At 43.8% G+C, this 15,080-nt stretch overlaps 1 protein-coding gene and 1 pseudogene across 2 annotated transcripts; both read right to left on the reverse strand.

Moving 5' to 3' along the window:
- Nucleotides 1–2,428: 2,428 nt before the first annotated feature.
- On the reverse strand, nt 2,429–3,342 carry LOC309517436 (olfactory receptor 2D3-like; annotated as a pseudogene). The gene has a single exon. The product of its transcript is annotated as an olfactory receptor 2D3-like (transcript).
- An 8,208-nt stretch (nt 3,343–11,550) lies between these two features.
- Nucleotides 11,551–14,944, reverse strand: LOC309516637 (olfactory receptor 2D2-like). The gene is made up of 2 exons (XM_082195396.1): nt 14,884–14,944; nt 11,551–12,889 (listed from the first exon to the last, which is right to left on the reverse strand). Exon 2 carries the CDS (start codon nt 12,886–12,888, stop codon nt 11,923–11,925), a length of 966 nt encoding a protein of 321 aa, XP_082051522.1. The 5' UTR covers nt 12,889; nt 14,884–14,944; the 3' UTR covers nt 11,551–11,922.
- Nucleotides 14,945–15,080: the final 136 nt, after the last annotated feature.

The raw sequence follows: 15,080 nt of genomic DNA on the forward strand, positions 1-15,080 counted from the left end.
ACAGACTGAAAACGAACAGGAGCCACTGTGTGCATTCTTGCCTTCTGCCTAAATCTGCTTCTTCCTGCTTTTGCTCCTATGCTGACAATTGGCTCCCAAGTTAAAGCTGTTTCCTCTCTCCAACTGGCTTTCCTGCTGGGCCACAGAATTTTCTCACTCTCTTGCTCTCTGTCTCTCTCACACATCCAATCTTCTGGCCTTATTTAGCGCTTGTTTGTTAAAGATTTCTCCCACTTTTAAAGAATCAAATTGGTTGGGGAGGAAATCAACCTCCTGATCAACACACGGCCCAACCAATCAGTGCTGTGCCTTCCTGTTCTGAGCAAGTGGGGCAGGTTGATCTATGACTGATAGAAAGTCCAATCAGTGCTGTGAACATCCAGATTCATCTCAAACAGGAAAATGCATCTTCTCCCTGCCTCCCATCCTGAAGAGAAAGCTGTGTGTATGTTGGCAGGGCATCGGGTGGCTGTCCTTCCCTGTCCTATGAACTGGGATCCTTTAACTGGAGATACCAGGGACCACAGACAAAGATCTTGCTTGCTTTACCAGATTGTGGATGATTCTCCAACCAAGTTTCAATGCCTTCTAAGGTGAGGTTCACCACAACCTGGTTTGCCCAACTGCCTGCCTAATCCCAACATTAAAAGCTAGACAGCACAGCATCATTTTTATTGTCTCTAGGATTTTTTTTGCATTGTTTTTCTGTTGCTTGAGATTCATTAAGATGAATCAGCTACACCGCAGGGACTCCCTTGGTGCCTTTCTCTGTGCCATGAATAGTTGTTTATTTCCTGAACCTCATGGGAATTCAAGCTCTTAGCATAGAAATATGGAAAGATAATGCTGGATTCAACATAGAGTTCTATGCATTCTAATCTAATGCCCTCCCATCGGATGTCAAGGTGATGGAAAACTACCTGACATTCAGAAAACATCTTAAGGCGGCCCTATTCAGGGAAGCTTTTAATGTATGATATTTTAATTTTTTTTGGTTTCTGTGGAAGCCGCCCAGAGTGGCTGGGGAAACCCAGCCAGATGGGCGGGGTACAAATAATAAATTATTATTATTATTATTATTAAAAAACGAAACAAAATACATTCCTCATTCTATTATTTGAATGCATGCAAACTGGGTATATCTGAATGCACATCCACAGGTTTTACCTTTTACTTAGCTTTTATGATGCAAGGTATTCTCATAGGAATACGGGCAACTGTATTATAGTGAGTTAGACCAGTGGTGCATCTAGGTCAAGTCTGTCTACGCTGAGCGGTGACAGATCTCCAGAATTTCAGAACAGGGACATTCCCAGGCACAGCTGAAAATATATGGGATTGAACCTGGGACTTCTGGTGCAGAGCAGAAGCTATAGCCTTCCATAGCCAACAGTTTATTGATGAACAGTGAAGAATGGGGGAAGATTAATTTTGGTGTCTATTTAAGAATTTTGGTACTTCTTTATTGGCTAATCCTGTGCCCCCCCCCGTCACTCCCCATTGCCTGGTCCCACCGCCTGCTACATGTTGGATTCCAAAGGTCTTCACCATGGAGCTTGCTCCATGCGCAAAGACTCCTTGCACAATTTAGAATGCTGATAGTGTAAGTGTTCTGAATTCTACAGTTCTTAATCTTGTGAGTTAAGCTGATTTATTCTGATCTAACTGCTACAAGCTGCATTAATAAGGTACTATCAGAGAAGTAAGGTCGTGGACTATCCTTCATTGATGGTTTTCAGACATAGGTTGGATGGCCATTCTTTAGCTATAATTCCTGCATTGCAGAGGTTTGGACTAAATGAGCCTTTTGGGACTCTCCCAACTCTGCAGTTGTACAATTCTCAGTTGGAGCTATGTCTGTGAGGCACAAAGCAAGGATTCCCATGGTTTCCAGTACTGTCTGGCTTCTCACCAAATCCACCTGCAGAAGCAATTAGAAAATAACACAAAACTCTAGGGGTGGAAGTGTATGTGAAAATAATGTATTAATACTAAAGGATCCTGGTAAGCCATTTGAAATTGCTTTAAATTTACTTAAATTCTTTTGCCAAATTTGAGGGTTATAAAATAAAATTACAACAGTCAGAATGGATTTGATACCACATACCAAAATAATAATAATCAAAAGGACATAATGGGGTGGGGTGGAATTCCCATAGAGAATTCCCATATCTAGATATATGAATTGCTCACATCGCTGGAGAATAAAAATTCAAATTCCATGGACAGAAGTCCCCATAAGGTATATGGACCACTCAAAATTTGTAGGAGCTAATTCAATTTAATCATTTAAAATCAATGTGAGATGTTAACAAAGGTCTAACCACTGCTTAGGGGGTGGGGGAGGGAGAAATATCTGTCACCTGTTTGTGTAACTATGTGGTGAATACCAACACTTGAGCCACCCCATTCATATTACAGGCAACATTTAGTTTCGCTGCTCAAAGCTCCATCTTCCCAGCACCTTGGCTGCCGCCCCATGAACATCCTTATTCCGCAGAGTATAAATGATGGGGTTGAGCAAGGGAGTGACCACAACATAAAAGACCCTGACTGGGGGATCATGTACATAGACATGACAGTGCCATAGAACAAGGTGACTACCACCAGGTGAGAGGCGCAGGTGGAGAAGGCCTTGTGCCGTCGGGCAGTTGACCGCATTCGCAACACTGAGGAGAGAATGAGTCCATAAGACGTTAGGATAACAGAAACTGGAATTAGCAGGGCCAGCACAGATGCAACGAAAAGAATGGCTTGTGTAACGTGCATATCGGCACATGCAAGTTTCAACACCACGGGCAGCTCACAGAAGAAGTGGTTGATGCGGTTTGGACCACAAAAGGGGAGCCTGAAGGTGCAGGCCACGTTTATCGAACCCAGGAGGAAGCCACCCATCCAGCAGACTAAGGCAAGCTGCAATTGACGCCACCTGCCCATGGTAGTGGTGTACAGCAGGGGGTTGCAGATGGCCAGGTAGTGGTCATAGGCCATGGCAGCTAGGAGAAGGCATTCCGTGCCGCCCATGCCCAGTGCAATGTACATCTGGATAGCACAATGGGCAAAGGAGATGATCCCATTGCCAGAAAGGAGGTGAGCTAACATTTGAGGCAAGATGCTGGTGACGTAACAGATCTCCAGGCCTGAAAGGCTTGTCAGGAAAAAGTACATGGGCGTGTGGAGGGAAGAGTCAGCCCACACAACCATAATGATCACTAGGTTCCCCATAATGGTGAGGGAGTAGATGATGAGGATGACCACAAAGAGTAGAATCTGTGTCTTGCGGTGACTGGTTAGTCCAACCAAGATGAACTCTGTGATAGTGGTGAGGTTCTCCAACCCCATCCCAGTCTCCTGCCTGAAGAAAAAGGGCAACATTGAAAAACCAATGATGTTCTCTGGGAATGGGACAACCTTAAAAACAGGTGATGTTTCACTTCCTGCAACACTAGAACAAATCCCAAACCAATCAACTTTGAATAATCATCTCAGCAGCAAGATACTAATGGACTACAACTCCCAACAGCCCTGAACATTTGCTAGGCTGGCTGGAACTACAACTTCTGGAAGGTTTTATCTCAAAGCACATAAGCCCATTTATAACCTGCCTTTCTTCCATTATTCAGCCCAAGGTGATGGAACATGGTTCCCATGGTTCATGCAGGCACAGGCCTGACCCAGACCTTCTTGGCTTCAGAAAGGTAGTGGTCTAGTGTGCCTGCAGACCATACAAGCCACAGCTAGAGAGAGACAACAGCTCCATCTGCTTCTCACCTTACAAGCCAAGAAGCAGAAAATGGCAAGGAAACTGCCTTTGCCACATTTACTTCATTAATATGCATTGCTTAAACCAGGATTGGGGAACCTCCACCAGCAAGAGACCCCATGACAAACAGGGCTATTTCTGGTTGCTTTTGTTAAGTATAGTTGTTCAACTGATGCTGAAATGGGAATGCCTATGTGTGTAAACAAAGGTTTAACATGGAGAATGGAGAGGTGTGTATTTCTAACATTTAGGTTTTCCACAGTAGTTTTCTCTGAATTTCTTAGTAGTGAATTTCAGTAGTGGTCTCTGAATTTCTTAATGGGTTGGTAATTAACTAACTGTTGGTTGTTCTCTTAAACTGAATGCAATGTTTGATCATGTGATGAGGCTACTGAGTTGCCAATTCACCATTTTGGAAGGGTGGTGGCTGGATTCTTTGCTCTCCAGGGGCACACAGTCTTGGGGGCTGGAATGCAGGCCATGAAGCCTGTGTGTGAGAAACAGAGCTATGTTTGTCAGCTCTGATTATAAGTTTGTTTAATTTCTAAGATGCTGAGCCTGTGCTGGACAGCACAAGATATTGTATGGATACTGTGGACGTATCATTTATGCTTTTGTTCTGTTTTTGAAGAATGTTCTGCAAGTAAACTTTGAATAATATTTTAATGTGTCTGGACAATGTTTCATTCCAAAAGAACCCAGTTTTTTATGCATCCAGTCGTTTCAAACTCCACAGTATTAATATCTGCAATAGTTCTGCCCAGGTTTCTAAGCTGTGGTTGGAAGCCATTTAAACCAATTTTGGCATTGTCTCTCCAGAAGCGTCTCAGGAGCAAATGTTTTGAGCAAAGAGGAAATGAACTTTAATAGGACTCCCTGTTCATGGCAACTGTTGAATGGACAGGTGTGTGCACAGCATGAGATATAAGGATTTAACCCACCAGAGAAGGTAACAATGGCTGGGTTGAAAAGAGGTGCTGAGGGACATGACAGAAGACCCGAAATCTATAGAATAAAATATTGCCTTTAAAAAAAACACCAAAAAACCCCAATGAGGCAACTTGTCCACTTGGACAGGATACCAAGCACGTTTGGCTACACAATATATATTTAAGATCTACATTGAAACTAAACATTGCAGTTATGCTGATAGGAGGTTCTTTTCTCTTCTCCACACTCTCCCACATCACAAGCAGCACTGCGTACAGCCAGGTTTTACTGTAGACCAGGTGTGGGGAACCTTCGGTCCTCCAAACCTTGCTGAACTATAACTCCTTGGCCATTGACCATGCATATTGAGGCTGATGGACTTTGAAATTCAACAACATTTAGAGGGTCAAAGGTACTCCATCCCTGCTGTAGACCAATAGAACTGGTCTTCCCTAAGCTTCCGGGGGGGGGGGGGAGATTAGATACATCAGGCAAGAAACTAGAAACAAATTAAAAAGGGAGAGGCAGAATTGCTGATATTCTGCACATGTGACCAAATGTGTTAAAATCTGTAACTTTTCAAAATAGCAAATGCCCACAGTGTCAGTGACTGGAAGGTGAGGATGAACACAATTCAGAGAACTATGAATTTTGAAGGAAAATGGTTTGGGAAGTGCAAATTGGGTGGGTTAGAGCTCCTGTCTAACACCCTTATTACAGAATATCATCTTACCTGTGGGAAAATGATTGCTTGTACATGAGAGCATGAGCAAAGTTCTTATTGTTGCAGGGTGATTTCATAGCTAGAAGCATCCTTGGAGCATGAACAGCGCGTGAACAGCTCGTGCTGTCCTATATGATTGGCTAACGTAGCATGGCCTGATGCTAGTGCGAAGGTCCTTATCTTCTGGCTTAGAACAAATTGCTTGCTTGTATTTTGTATCTTGCTGATTTCACACAATAAAAGCTGTGCTGCATTAGCCCTAGGAGCAGCCATATTTCGGAACCTATCATGGTGTGAGACTGATTTTTCTTTGGATGCCGAGCTGCAACTCGACAATTGGTGCCCCGTGTGACTGCCTTCGGACTTCACGTTGTTTTTCATTATTCAGCACTCACCAACACGTCGTTCATCCACGTAGTGGATCCCTGGTGAGTGCTCCCGTGTGATTTCTTTTGGATTTCATGCTGTTTTACAACGTTCAGCCTCACCTCGCCTGGCAAGGGCTGCAGACGCGTCGTTCATCCACGTAGTGGATCCCTGGTGAGAGCTCCCGTGTGAATGTGATTCTGGACTACGTTACGGACCTATCAGCACTTATCTCCGCCTGGACAGGGCAAAAGGCGCCTCCCTCATCCTCCTAAGGATCCCTCCGGTAAGTGCTCCCTGCTCTTTTTGCAACTCTTGCAATCATGGGAAAGTCTCTCTCTGCACCACAGAAAATTTTTTTTAAAGACCTTAAATTCCTTTTGGCCAGTAACAACCTTGCTGTTCGGAAAGCTGACCTTAAGTCCCTTATAAAAGCCCTGGACACTCACTGCCCCTGGTTCCCCCAGGACGGAAATTGGGAGTTAGACGATTGGAAAAAAATTGGACACTTCTTTCAAAATCATCCTCAGATTGATGTCAAGGTTTTGCATGCCTGGTGTAACGTCTACAAAGCTATGTCGTGCTTAACTCCTTCAAACATTCTTCTGGCTGCTGCAACAGCTTCTTCGCCCGCCCTCCCGGCTCCCGCTTTGCCTGCCTCAAACCTACCTCCTAAACCGCCGGACATTTTCCCTTCGGCTCCTCCTGTCACTCCCCTGCATTCTTCAAATTCGGCAGCACCCCCCGCTCTCCCACCTCCTCCGCCCAAGGCACCTGGCACCGCTTCTACTACTCCTCTCCAAAAATCTCTCCGTGCCGCCGCTCCGTTGCTGCCTTTTGATGCTGATACTCCAAATCTCTTTCCTGTGATTGCTCCTGCACCCCCAGCCCCCGTCATGCTGACCCAAACCGATGTTCTCGATGGGCTGACGGGAGGAGGAAATTTTCTTCCTATTGCCCAACAGTTGGTCCTTGATCCTATGTATTGGGCAGCCACCACAGCCTCAGCCCAAGAGGCTCTGGCCTCTGTCCCTGATGACAGGAATGAGCACGATGGCAAATTGGGAAGCGTCAGACAGGGCCCTACAAAGCCCTATGGACAATTTGTTGATCGCTTGTATAATACCTTCAAGCGGCAAGTTCAGGACCTGGCAGCACAAGAACCGATTGTACGCCAGCTTGTGTTTGATAATTCAAATGAGCACTGTAAGCAAGAGCTGCGCCTTCTAATGGCAACATCAAATATAGCCATTGCTGATATGCTTAAAGCCTGCCAGTCAGTGGGCACTGCTAGCCACAGCCTGCTAGCCACGGCCTTGTCCTCCGCCGTGTCCCAAAATCCTGCAAAGGCTACAACCTGTTGGATTGACAGTGGCTAAAGAAAAAATCCAGCGGACTTTACCTATTACGTACCTGGGACACAAGCTGACAGCATCTGCAGCCATTCCAGTTACGCCTCAACTACAGTTTCCTGATCATCTTAAACTGGTGGATTTACAACAAATCCTTGGACAGCTGAATTGGATAAAGAGTTATTTGGACCTGCCCACCTCCACTTTGTCTCCACTATTTTCTGCCCTTAAAGGACACAAGAATCCAGCGGACAAGATCACAGTCACCTCTGCAATGGAAGAGGCTCTTCCACAGCTGTTCCAGTGTTTCCTGGCACGCTGAAAGGCCATCTTCACCCCTACTGCATTGGCCCCCCTTTTTCTTGGGAAGCCACTTCAACCACCAAACATCATTACAGTTTTGCCCCCCAATAGCGACCATCCCATCTGTGTCACCACGTTTCGTTGGGCTTGGATTTTTGGCTCAGCAGTGCACGGAGCAGTACATGAGGCCTATTTACAGCAAATGGGCTCCTGTATCTGCAGAAATGGCTGTGTGGCTTCTCCTGGATTGTGGTTTTTACATGCCAATAATCGAGCCACGAAATATCACGCAGGTTGCTCGGAAACAGCTATTGGAATAATTCACCATTCTCACCCTTATTGCCCCCCCGAGCAACCAATATGGCATCGTCCTGAGTGGCCCCACAATTCCACTTCACACGGGTGGAGCCTCTCCATGAACTTTGTGAAACGCCGCTTTCGTCGTGCTGCTCTTTTGCAGAAGGCCAGGAGGCCTGAACTTTATCATCAGATTTGGACTAACAATACTTACGTTAGAGACATTAATCATTTTGCTTCTATGCTTAACCTTTCTGATTGTTGGATGTGTATGCATATCCCTCCTCAATCAAAAAGATCTGGCATTTTATTACATGGTATTCCTATAAATGCTTCATATAAGATTAGCAATAATATGAAGGACAATCGCATAAGTTTACCTCCTGTATTTCTATCGCTTGTAGAATCAGCTCCCTATTGTTTTCATTTTAATCATAATAGCAAAAAAATTTTAGGTCATTATCCATATTGTAATTGGACATATGAATACATTAATGGATCTTCTTGTTTTCTTAATGTTACAACCATGAGTGGCAGACCAAAGGTTTTAGTTAATAATGTCACAACTTACATGACCTATGAACAACAAGCTGCGTGTAGAGACTTTTATGTTTGGTTCGACTGGATGAGAAAGAGCAGCAGAACTACATGTTTGCTTCAATCTGATTTATGGTTATTTTGTGGCACACGTGCCTACAAAGAAATCCCCTCTGCCTTTTCTGGTACCTGCACGTTAGGTATAGTGGTACCCTTGGTGTATAAAATAGATAAGCTCCCAGCGGTCCGTTTGCGTAACAGAAGGGAAGTACAATCACCTATTTCTCAATATACAGGGACAGCCATCTCTAGGTCCCTTCTGCCTTCTTTAGGTGCAGCCATGAATTACCGTGATTTGCATAAATTGGCAAACTGGACAGAAAATTTGTTCAATTCCACCATTTTGGCTTTAAAAATGATTAACAAAGAAATATCAGAAATAAGAAATGTAGTTCTTCAACATCATTATGCTTTAGATGTGATCCTTGCTTCTAAAGGTGGAATTTGTGCCTTAATTCATTCTCATTGTTGTATGTATATAACTGATCAATCGACCAATATCTCTGCTACTATTGATCATATGGAACAAATGATAGCCCATAATCCTTTGAATCCACCTGAAGGTTTTGATCCATGGGAGTGGTTGTCTTCTTGGTTACCTAATGGAGTATGGTTAAGAAAAATATTATTGATTGTAATTGCATGTATTGCTGGCTTTATTATGGTGTGTTGTTGCATTCAATGCATATCCTCTTTGATTTCCCAATGCACTGCATGGTGGTACCGACCACGGCCCACCACAGGGGTTACAAGAGGAATTTACGTTGCAAAGTGTAGACGCTTAGGCAATGAAGTGTACGATTTGGACTAATGGTCCCTCTTTTCCTCTAATAATATAAACAAGAAAAGGGGACATGTGGGAAAATGATTGCTTGTACATGAGAGCATGAGCAAAGTTCTTATTGTTGCAGGGTGATTTCATAGCTAGAAGCATCCTTGGAGCATGAACAGCGCGTGAACAGCTCGTGCTGTCCTATATGATTGGCTAACGTAGCATGGCCTGATGCTAGTGCGAAGGTCCTTATCTTCTGGCTTAGAACAAATTGCTTGCTTGTATTTTGTATCTTGCTGATTTCACACAATAAAAGCTGTGCTGCATTAGCCCTAGGAGCAGCCATATTTCGGAACCTATCATGGTGTGAGACTGATTTTTCTTTGGATGCCGAGCTGCAACTCGACACTTACCTTTGTGCCTCTCCCAAATGTTCCTGCTTGATGGGTTCCTGCATGGCACTGCCTTATAGGAAGGTGTGCATTAGGAGTTGGATTAGTTAAGGCAGTTTTCTGATGCAAAATGTTGGGGAATCATACAGAAGGTTCCTAGAGACTGTCAGTGACTTCAGGAGAAAATGAGGGCAGCTGATGGAATGTTTCTCTACACAGTTTAGGAAAGCTCCGCAACCAAAGCAGGGTCTTCATAGTCAAATGTCTAATGGCTTCTCCTTAAAGTTGAAATCTGGAACCATGTAGCTTTTCCAAGCTCTGAAATGTCCAGGTCCGAATATCATCCAGAACTAATTATAGACTTTGCATAGGCACAGACACAATGAGCCATTGTAGTATTGGTTGGAAATGGACATCTTAGCTGGTTATTTTTGCCCATTATAGTCTCAATTAGGAAGAGTTGGGAAGGAAATAATCGTGCCTGGCATCTTCCAGTGAAGTCCCTGGATGATAGTATAATATAGGGATGGGAGCAAGTTTACTCAGTGCTTTTTTTGTAGAAAATGAGGTGCTGGAACTCACTATAAACACCTCCCTTGTTCTCTTATAATGGCAATGGTGCCCACCTGAGAGGTGCCAGAACTGAGTTCTGGCTGGAAAAAGGCCCTGAGTTTACTCTTAGTTAAAAATCCCTTTGTGTATCGCTTTATGGATCTTGCTTTCTGGAGCCTCACATAGATGCCCTTCCAAGTTTGTTCATGCAGGTCCTTTAACTATATTGGAGATATTTCGCATGCAATGCTAGTACATTGTCACTAAGTGCTGGTTCTTCAACCACCTTGACATAAGCTCTACCAAGCAATCTATAAAGCTTTCAAAGCAACTATTCTTGTCTATTCTTATCAAAAGAAGTTAAACAACAGGTTGGGTTTTGCTTTCTCCCCCTATAACTTGCCAAATCTCTGAGGGTCAGTAAGACAATGAAGTGTGTGGATGCACACCATAGGGATTGCTTTCATCTCTTCGGAGTTTACCTCTGGATCATTATCAGTTTGTTGCTAGTTACCTCATCATCTTGGGTCTCGAGAGGTTAATTTAGGAAAATTGCGAGAACTTTCCAGCAACGAAGGAGCATAACTTGCCAAACATTATTCTGGCCTGCTGCCAGTACCAGGTGCATTCTAAAGTTTGGGTGGCATGCATATTTATGGTATAATAAAGGGAAGGTACATAAAGGATTTCATAATCATATAATTAGGAGATCATTAATAAAAGTATGGGGAAGATATAAAGACCTATTAGAACAAAAAAATGCCATGGTTAGTGGCCCCAACAAAAGTAATTTTAATTAAAAGGACAATTAAAGAAGGGAAATGGCCTACATATCGACAGCTTTTGGTAGAAAGAGAAGGCAAATTAAAACTTAAGGATTATGATCAGATAAGAGAATATGTTTATGATTGGCTGCAACATTGTCAATTAAATGAGGTTTTTAATGAAGACAAAAAGAAAGGATTTGGCTATACCATATCTAGATTCCAAAGAGAAATTGTAGATGATAATAATAAACTCTTAAAGAAAATGTATAATCTATTGTTAGAATGGGAGACCAAAGATGAAGAGGTTAAATCTGTAATGATTAAATGGGCACAAGATATAGGACACAAGATACAAATGGAAGTCTGAGGAAAACTATGGAAAGTAAATTTAAAATTTACTGACTGTATATTGTTAAAAGAGAATTATATGAAGATGATGTACCGATGGTATATTACACCTGTAAAAATGGCAAAGATGTATAGAACAGGCTCCAATAAGTGTTGGAAATATAAAGAAAAGGAAGGTACATTTTTTCATATGTGGTGGAATTGTAAAATAATTAAAAACTACTGGGAAATTGTGTTAAATATAATGTAAAATCCAATAAAAACCATTCTAAAGTTGGGTGTAGATGCCTGTGTTTCAGGCAAACATCACAAACACATTACATTTTTAAAAAAGAGAGACAATAAATAACAATTATATAATACAATGGTAAAGACATGATTCCAACTAGGAATTTCTTCTGCTGCTGCTTCTTTTGAAAGCCAGTTCTTTTCTCTGCTTAAGGCAGGTCAGTTCTTAAGAAGCCCTCTGATGCTAGTCTGGAATGAAAGGACCCACCTCAATTGGAACACCAGAAGCTAAATGGTAGGCAGCTCTTCGTGCAACTCTCACCACACCACCCCAACCCCTGCTCCTCCCCTCAGGTCCTTGAATGATCCTGTCATTGCTAAATACAGGAGATCAAGAGATACTTTTTATCAGATTTTCTGAGGTCCTATAAATCTATGAGCTTCAGTGAGTTCCCCCACTCCGTCCTGTTCGACCTTCAACATCATAGATTTGTTTGGACAACTGCCGTTTGCTAAACACAATGCTGCCTCTCAAGACCACTCAGGCCTTGTGTTTATCAGCTCTATCCCGAAGACTTTAGCCACTGCGGCATGGACATCCTTATTCCGTAACGTGTAGATGATCGGGTTGAGGAGAGGGGTGATGACAACATAAAAGATGGAAACGTGTTTGTCATGGCTGGGGTCTGTCCCTGACCGAGGCCTCATGTACAGGCCAATGAGGCAGCCATAAAACATGGTGACCACCATCAGGTGGGAAGCACACGTGGAGAAAGCCTTGCTCCGGCTCTCGCCCGAGCTCATGCGCACGACAGTCGCCATGATGAGTCCATAAGAGATCAAGATGGTGGCCAGAGGGACAATTAGTATGAAAACCCCCACCCCTAAGATGATGGCCTCTGTGAAGCTCGTGTCGGTGCATCCCAGCCTTATCACCATGACAAACTCACAATTGAAATGGTTGATCTCATTGGGGCCGCAGAAAGGGAGCTGCATGATAAAAGCTGTGATGAGCCCAGAGAGAAGAAAGGCTCCTACCCATGAGATGGCAGCCAGCATCAAACAGCGTGCCCGGCTCATGGCTACAGCATACACCAGGGGGCAGCAGATCGCCATGTAACGGTCGTAGGCCATGGCCCCCAGCAAGAGGCCTTCAGTGCAACCCAGAGAGCAGGCCATGTACATCTGGAAGGCGCAGCGCCCAAACGAAAGCCTCCCATCCCCGGCAAGGAGGTGAGCCAACATCTGGGGCACGACGGTGCTGGTGAAGCACATCTCCAAGAGTGAGAGGTTGCTGAGGAAGAAGTACATCGGGGTATGGAGGCGGAAGTCCATTTGGACCAGCAGGATGATGAGGAGGTTGCTCGCCATGGAGATCAGATAGGCAACGAGGATAATCACAAAGAGGGCAAGCTGTGTTCTCCGGTGGCTGGTGAGTCCCACCAGGTAGACCTGGGTGATCATGGTGTAGTTCCCAGGCACTGCTCTGTCTTGCATCCTGCAGAGAAAAGAGGAACAGGGAGGGTTAACAAACAAGTTCTCATAACTGGACAGGATTGGCTGGTATATTTGTGCTGTATTTGGTTGATTTTGCCCCTTCACATTCCACCAGCTTTGAGGGCAGCCTTCCTCCATGGCAGGGCCCCAAGGACAAGAAAAATGACACCCACAAAGTAGGAGGCCAATTGGATATCAAATACTTGGGTCATCTCCAGACTGTCAGTATTTTGCAAAACGGATTCAAACACGTACCGGAAAATTTTGTTGCTCTAAAGCAACAAAATCTACTTTACAAAATAAAAATAGACTTTTTGTTATTAGGAAAGTGAAGAAGAAATGCACTGAAAATTATACATGGCATGGAGGAAGTGGGTATAGAAAAGTTTTCTCCATCTTTTGTAACTCTAGATCTTCTGGACATCCAAGGAATCTGAATGTTGGAAGATCCAGGACAGATAAAAGTACTTCTTCATGAAATGCATAGGACTTATCTACACTTCTGTTTGTCCTTAGTGGTTTTTCATTTGTCCCATGCTTTGGGGGTCCTGGGTCTGAGCGGTTTTCCATTTGCCCTGCTGCATCCCCATGGGAAACCCACTATTTAGCACTAAATTGGAGCAAACATCAGTCTGGAGCAAAACCCACTTGACAGTGGTAAACAGTAGGCTTTCCCAGGGTTAAGTGTAGACAAGCCCTTAGTTAAACAGGAGGCATGACAGCTTGCAGTGAAATTTGAAATTCCACAGAAACCACTCAGCATCGGAAGTTAGGGCTTTTATGATGTGTATAAAATTTGAAAAGCAACCTTTTTGCCCCCAAATCCATGACCATTCGTGGTTCCAATAGGGCAGATCATTTAATCAAGCTGAGATAAAAATATGGGCTTTTATAGTTAACAGAAGTTACAGGGACACGGGAAGCTGTGTTACACCGAATCAGAGTTTGGGTCCATCTAACTCAGTGCTGCCTGCAGTGACTGACAGCAGCTCTCCTGCCCAAAAGAGGTGGGATTGAGCCGGGGACCTTCTGCATGCAAAGCACATGGAGTCATGGTCATTCTCCATAAGGGAAGGTTCTTCATCCATGACGTAAATCTAGCATTTCCAGGTTTTGCAGCTTCTATGGCAGACAAACAAATCAGTTAAACTCAACTGAAATCAGTTAAAGTCAACTTCCTTACCATGTTAATTCAGAGCAGCAGGAGAAAGCCAGAGGCATTCGTTGCTTGTTGGCTTTAAATTGCAGAACTGCTTCAGAACAAGGAAGCCATGAATGTTTAGTTGACGTCATTGGAGCTAGCCCAGCAGTGCCCTTCATAGGATATGCTGCAAATTTGTAGGGCTGTGGGGTATTTTCCCCGCCCCTGCCGCCCCCACCGCCTGATGCTCATTTCTAGAGTTCGGTTCTACTGGGGAGGAAAAGGTATTGTTTTAAGACTGGGCATCTGGACAGCAGAGGCATAACACAGCCAGATGGAACTTCGTTAATTGTATGTTGCCAAGTTGCCAAGTACATCTGTTGCTAAGGAAGCTGCTGGTGATTGATCTCAATAGCAAGGACTTCCCCAAATCTCCTGAATGGGACATAAAGGCAGATGTTCCTCTTTCAAGTATGACATAGTTGAAAGGGTTGCATAATCTAGGTCTCTCTCTCTCTCTTTAAAGAAACAGCTGTTTGAATGGGGAAGTGAGACTGAGGGCATTCCCAGGCCATTGCCGTTTCTGGCAAATTCAGGTTGCTCACATAAAGATGATTTATCACCAGTGCAACAAAGCTGCTTCACTGCAAAACGGACTTTTTGCGAACAGGGAAGTGAAGGGAGAAACATGTGGTTTCTTGATACAAACTTCCAGCAGACAAGGCAGATCAAATGCTCAATAAATAGCTGTGGCCATTTAACCTCCCCGCAAACTTTGTGCAAACAAATCAGGACAAATGCTCAACAGGCCAAGTGGAAGCAACCCGGGAGAAATTCATTTAAGGCTCTGTAACCTTTGGAAAGTGTATTTAGGAGTGTTGACTGCTTTTCTAGTTGGGATGTGCTGTTGGACAGTTCAAGCTGTAAATAAGTTCACTCTGTAAATAAACACAATCATTACTCAGTCCCATAAGCCTTGAGTGATCTATTTTCACAGGAAACTTAACCTGTTCTAAGCAATGGACCTCTGGAACTTCTTGTTCCTCAGGGA

The sequence above is a fragment of the Podarcis vaucheri genome, assembly GCF_965113315.1.
Source record: "Podarcis vaucheri genome assembly, chromosome: 13".
Lineage (NCBI taxonomy): Eukaryota > Metazoa > Chordata > Lepidosauria > Squamata > Lacertidae > Podarcis > Podarcis vaucheri.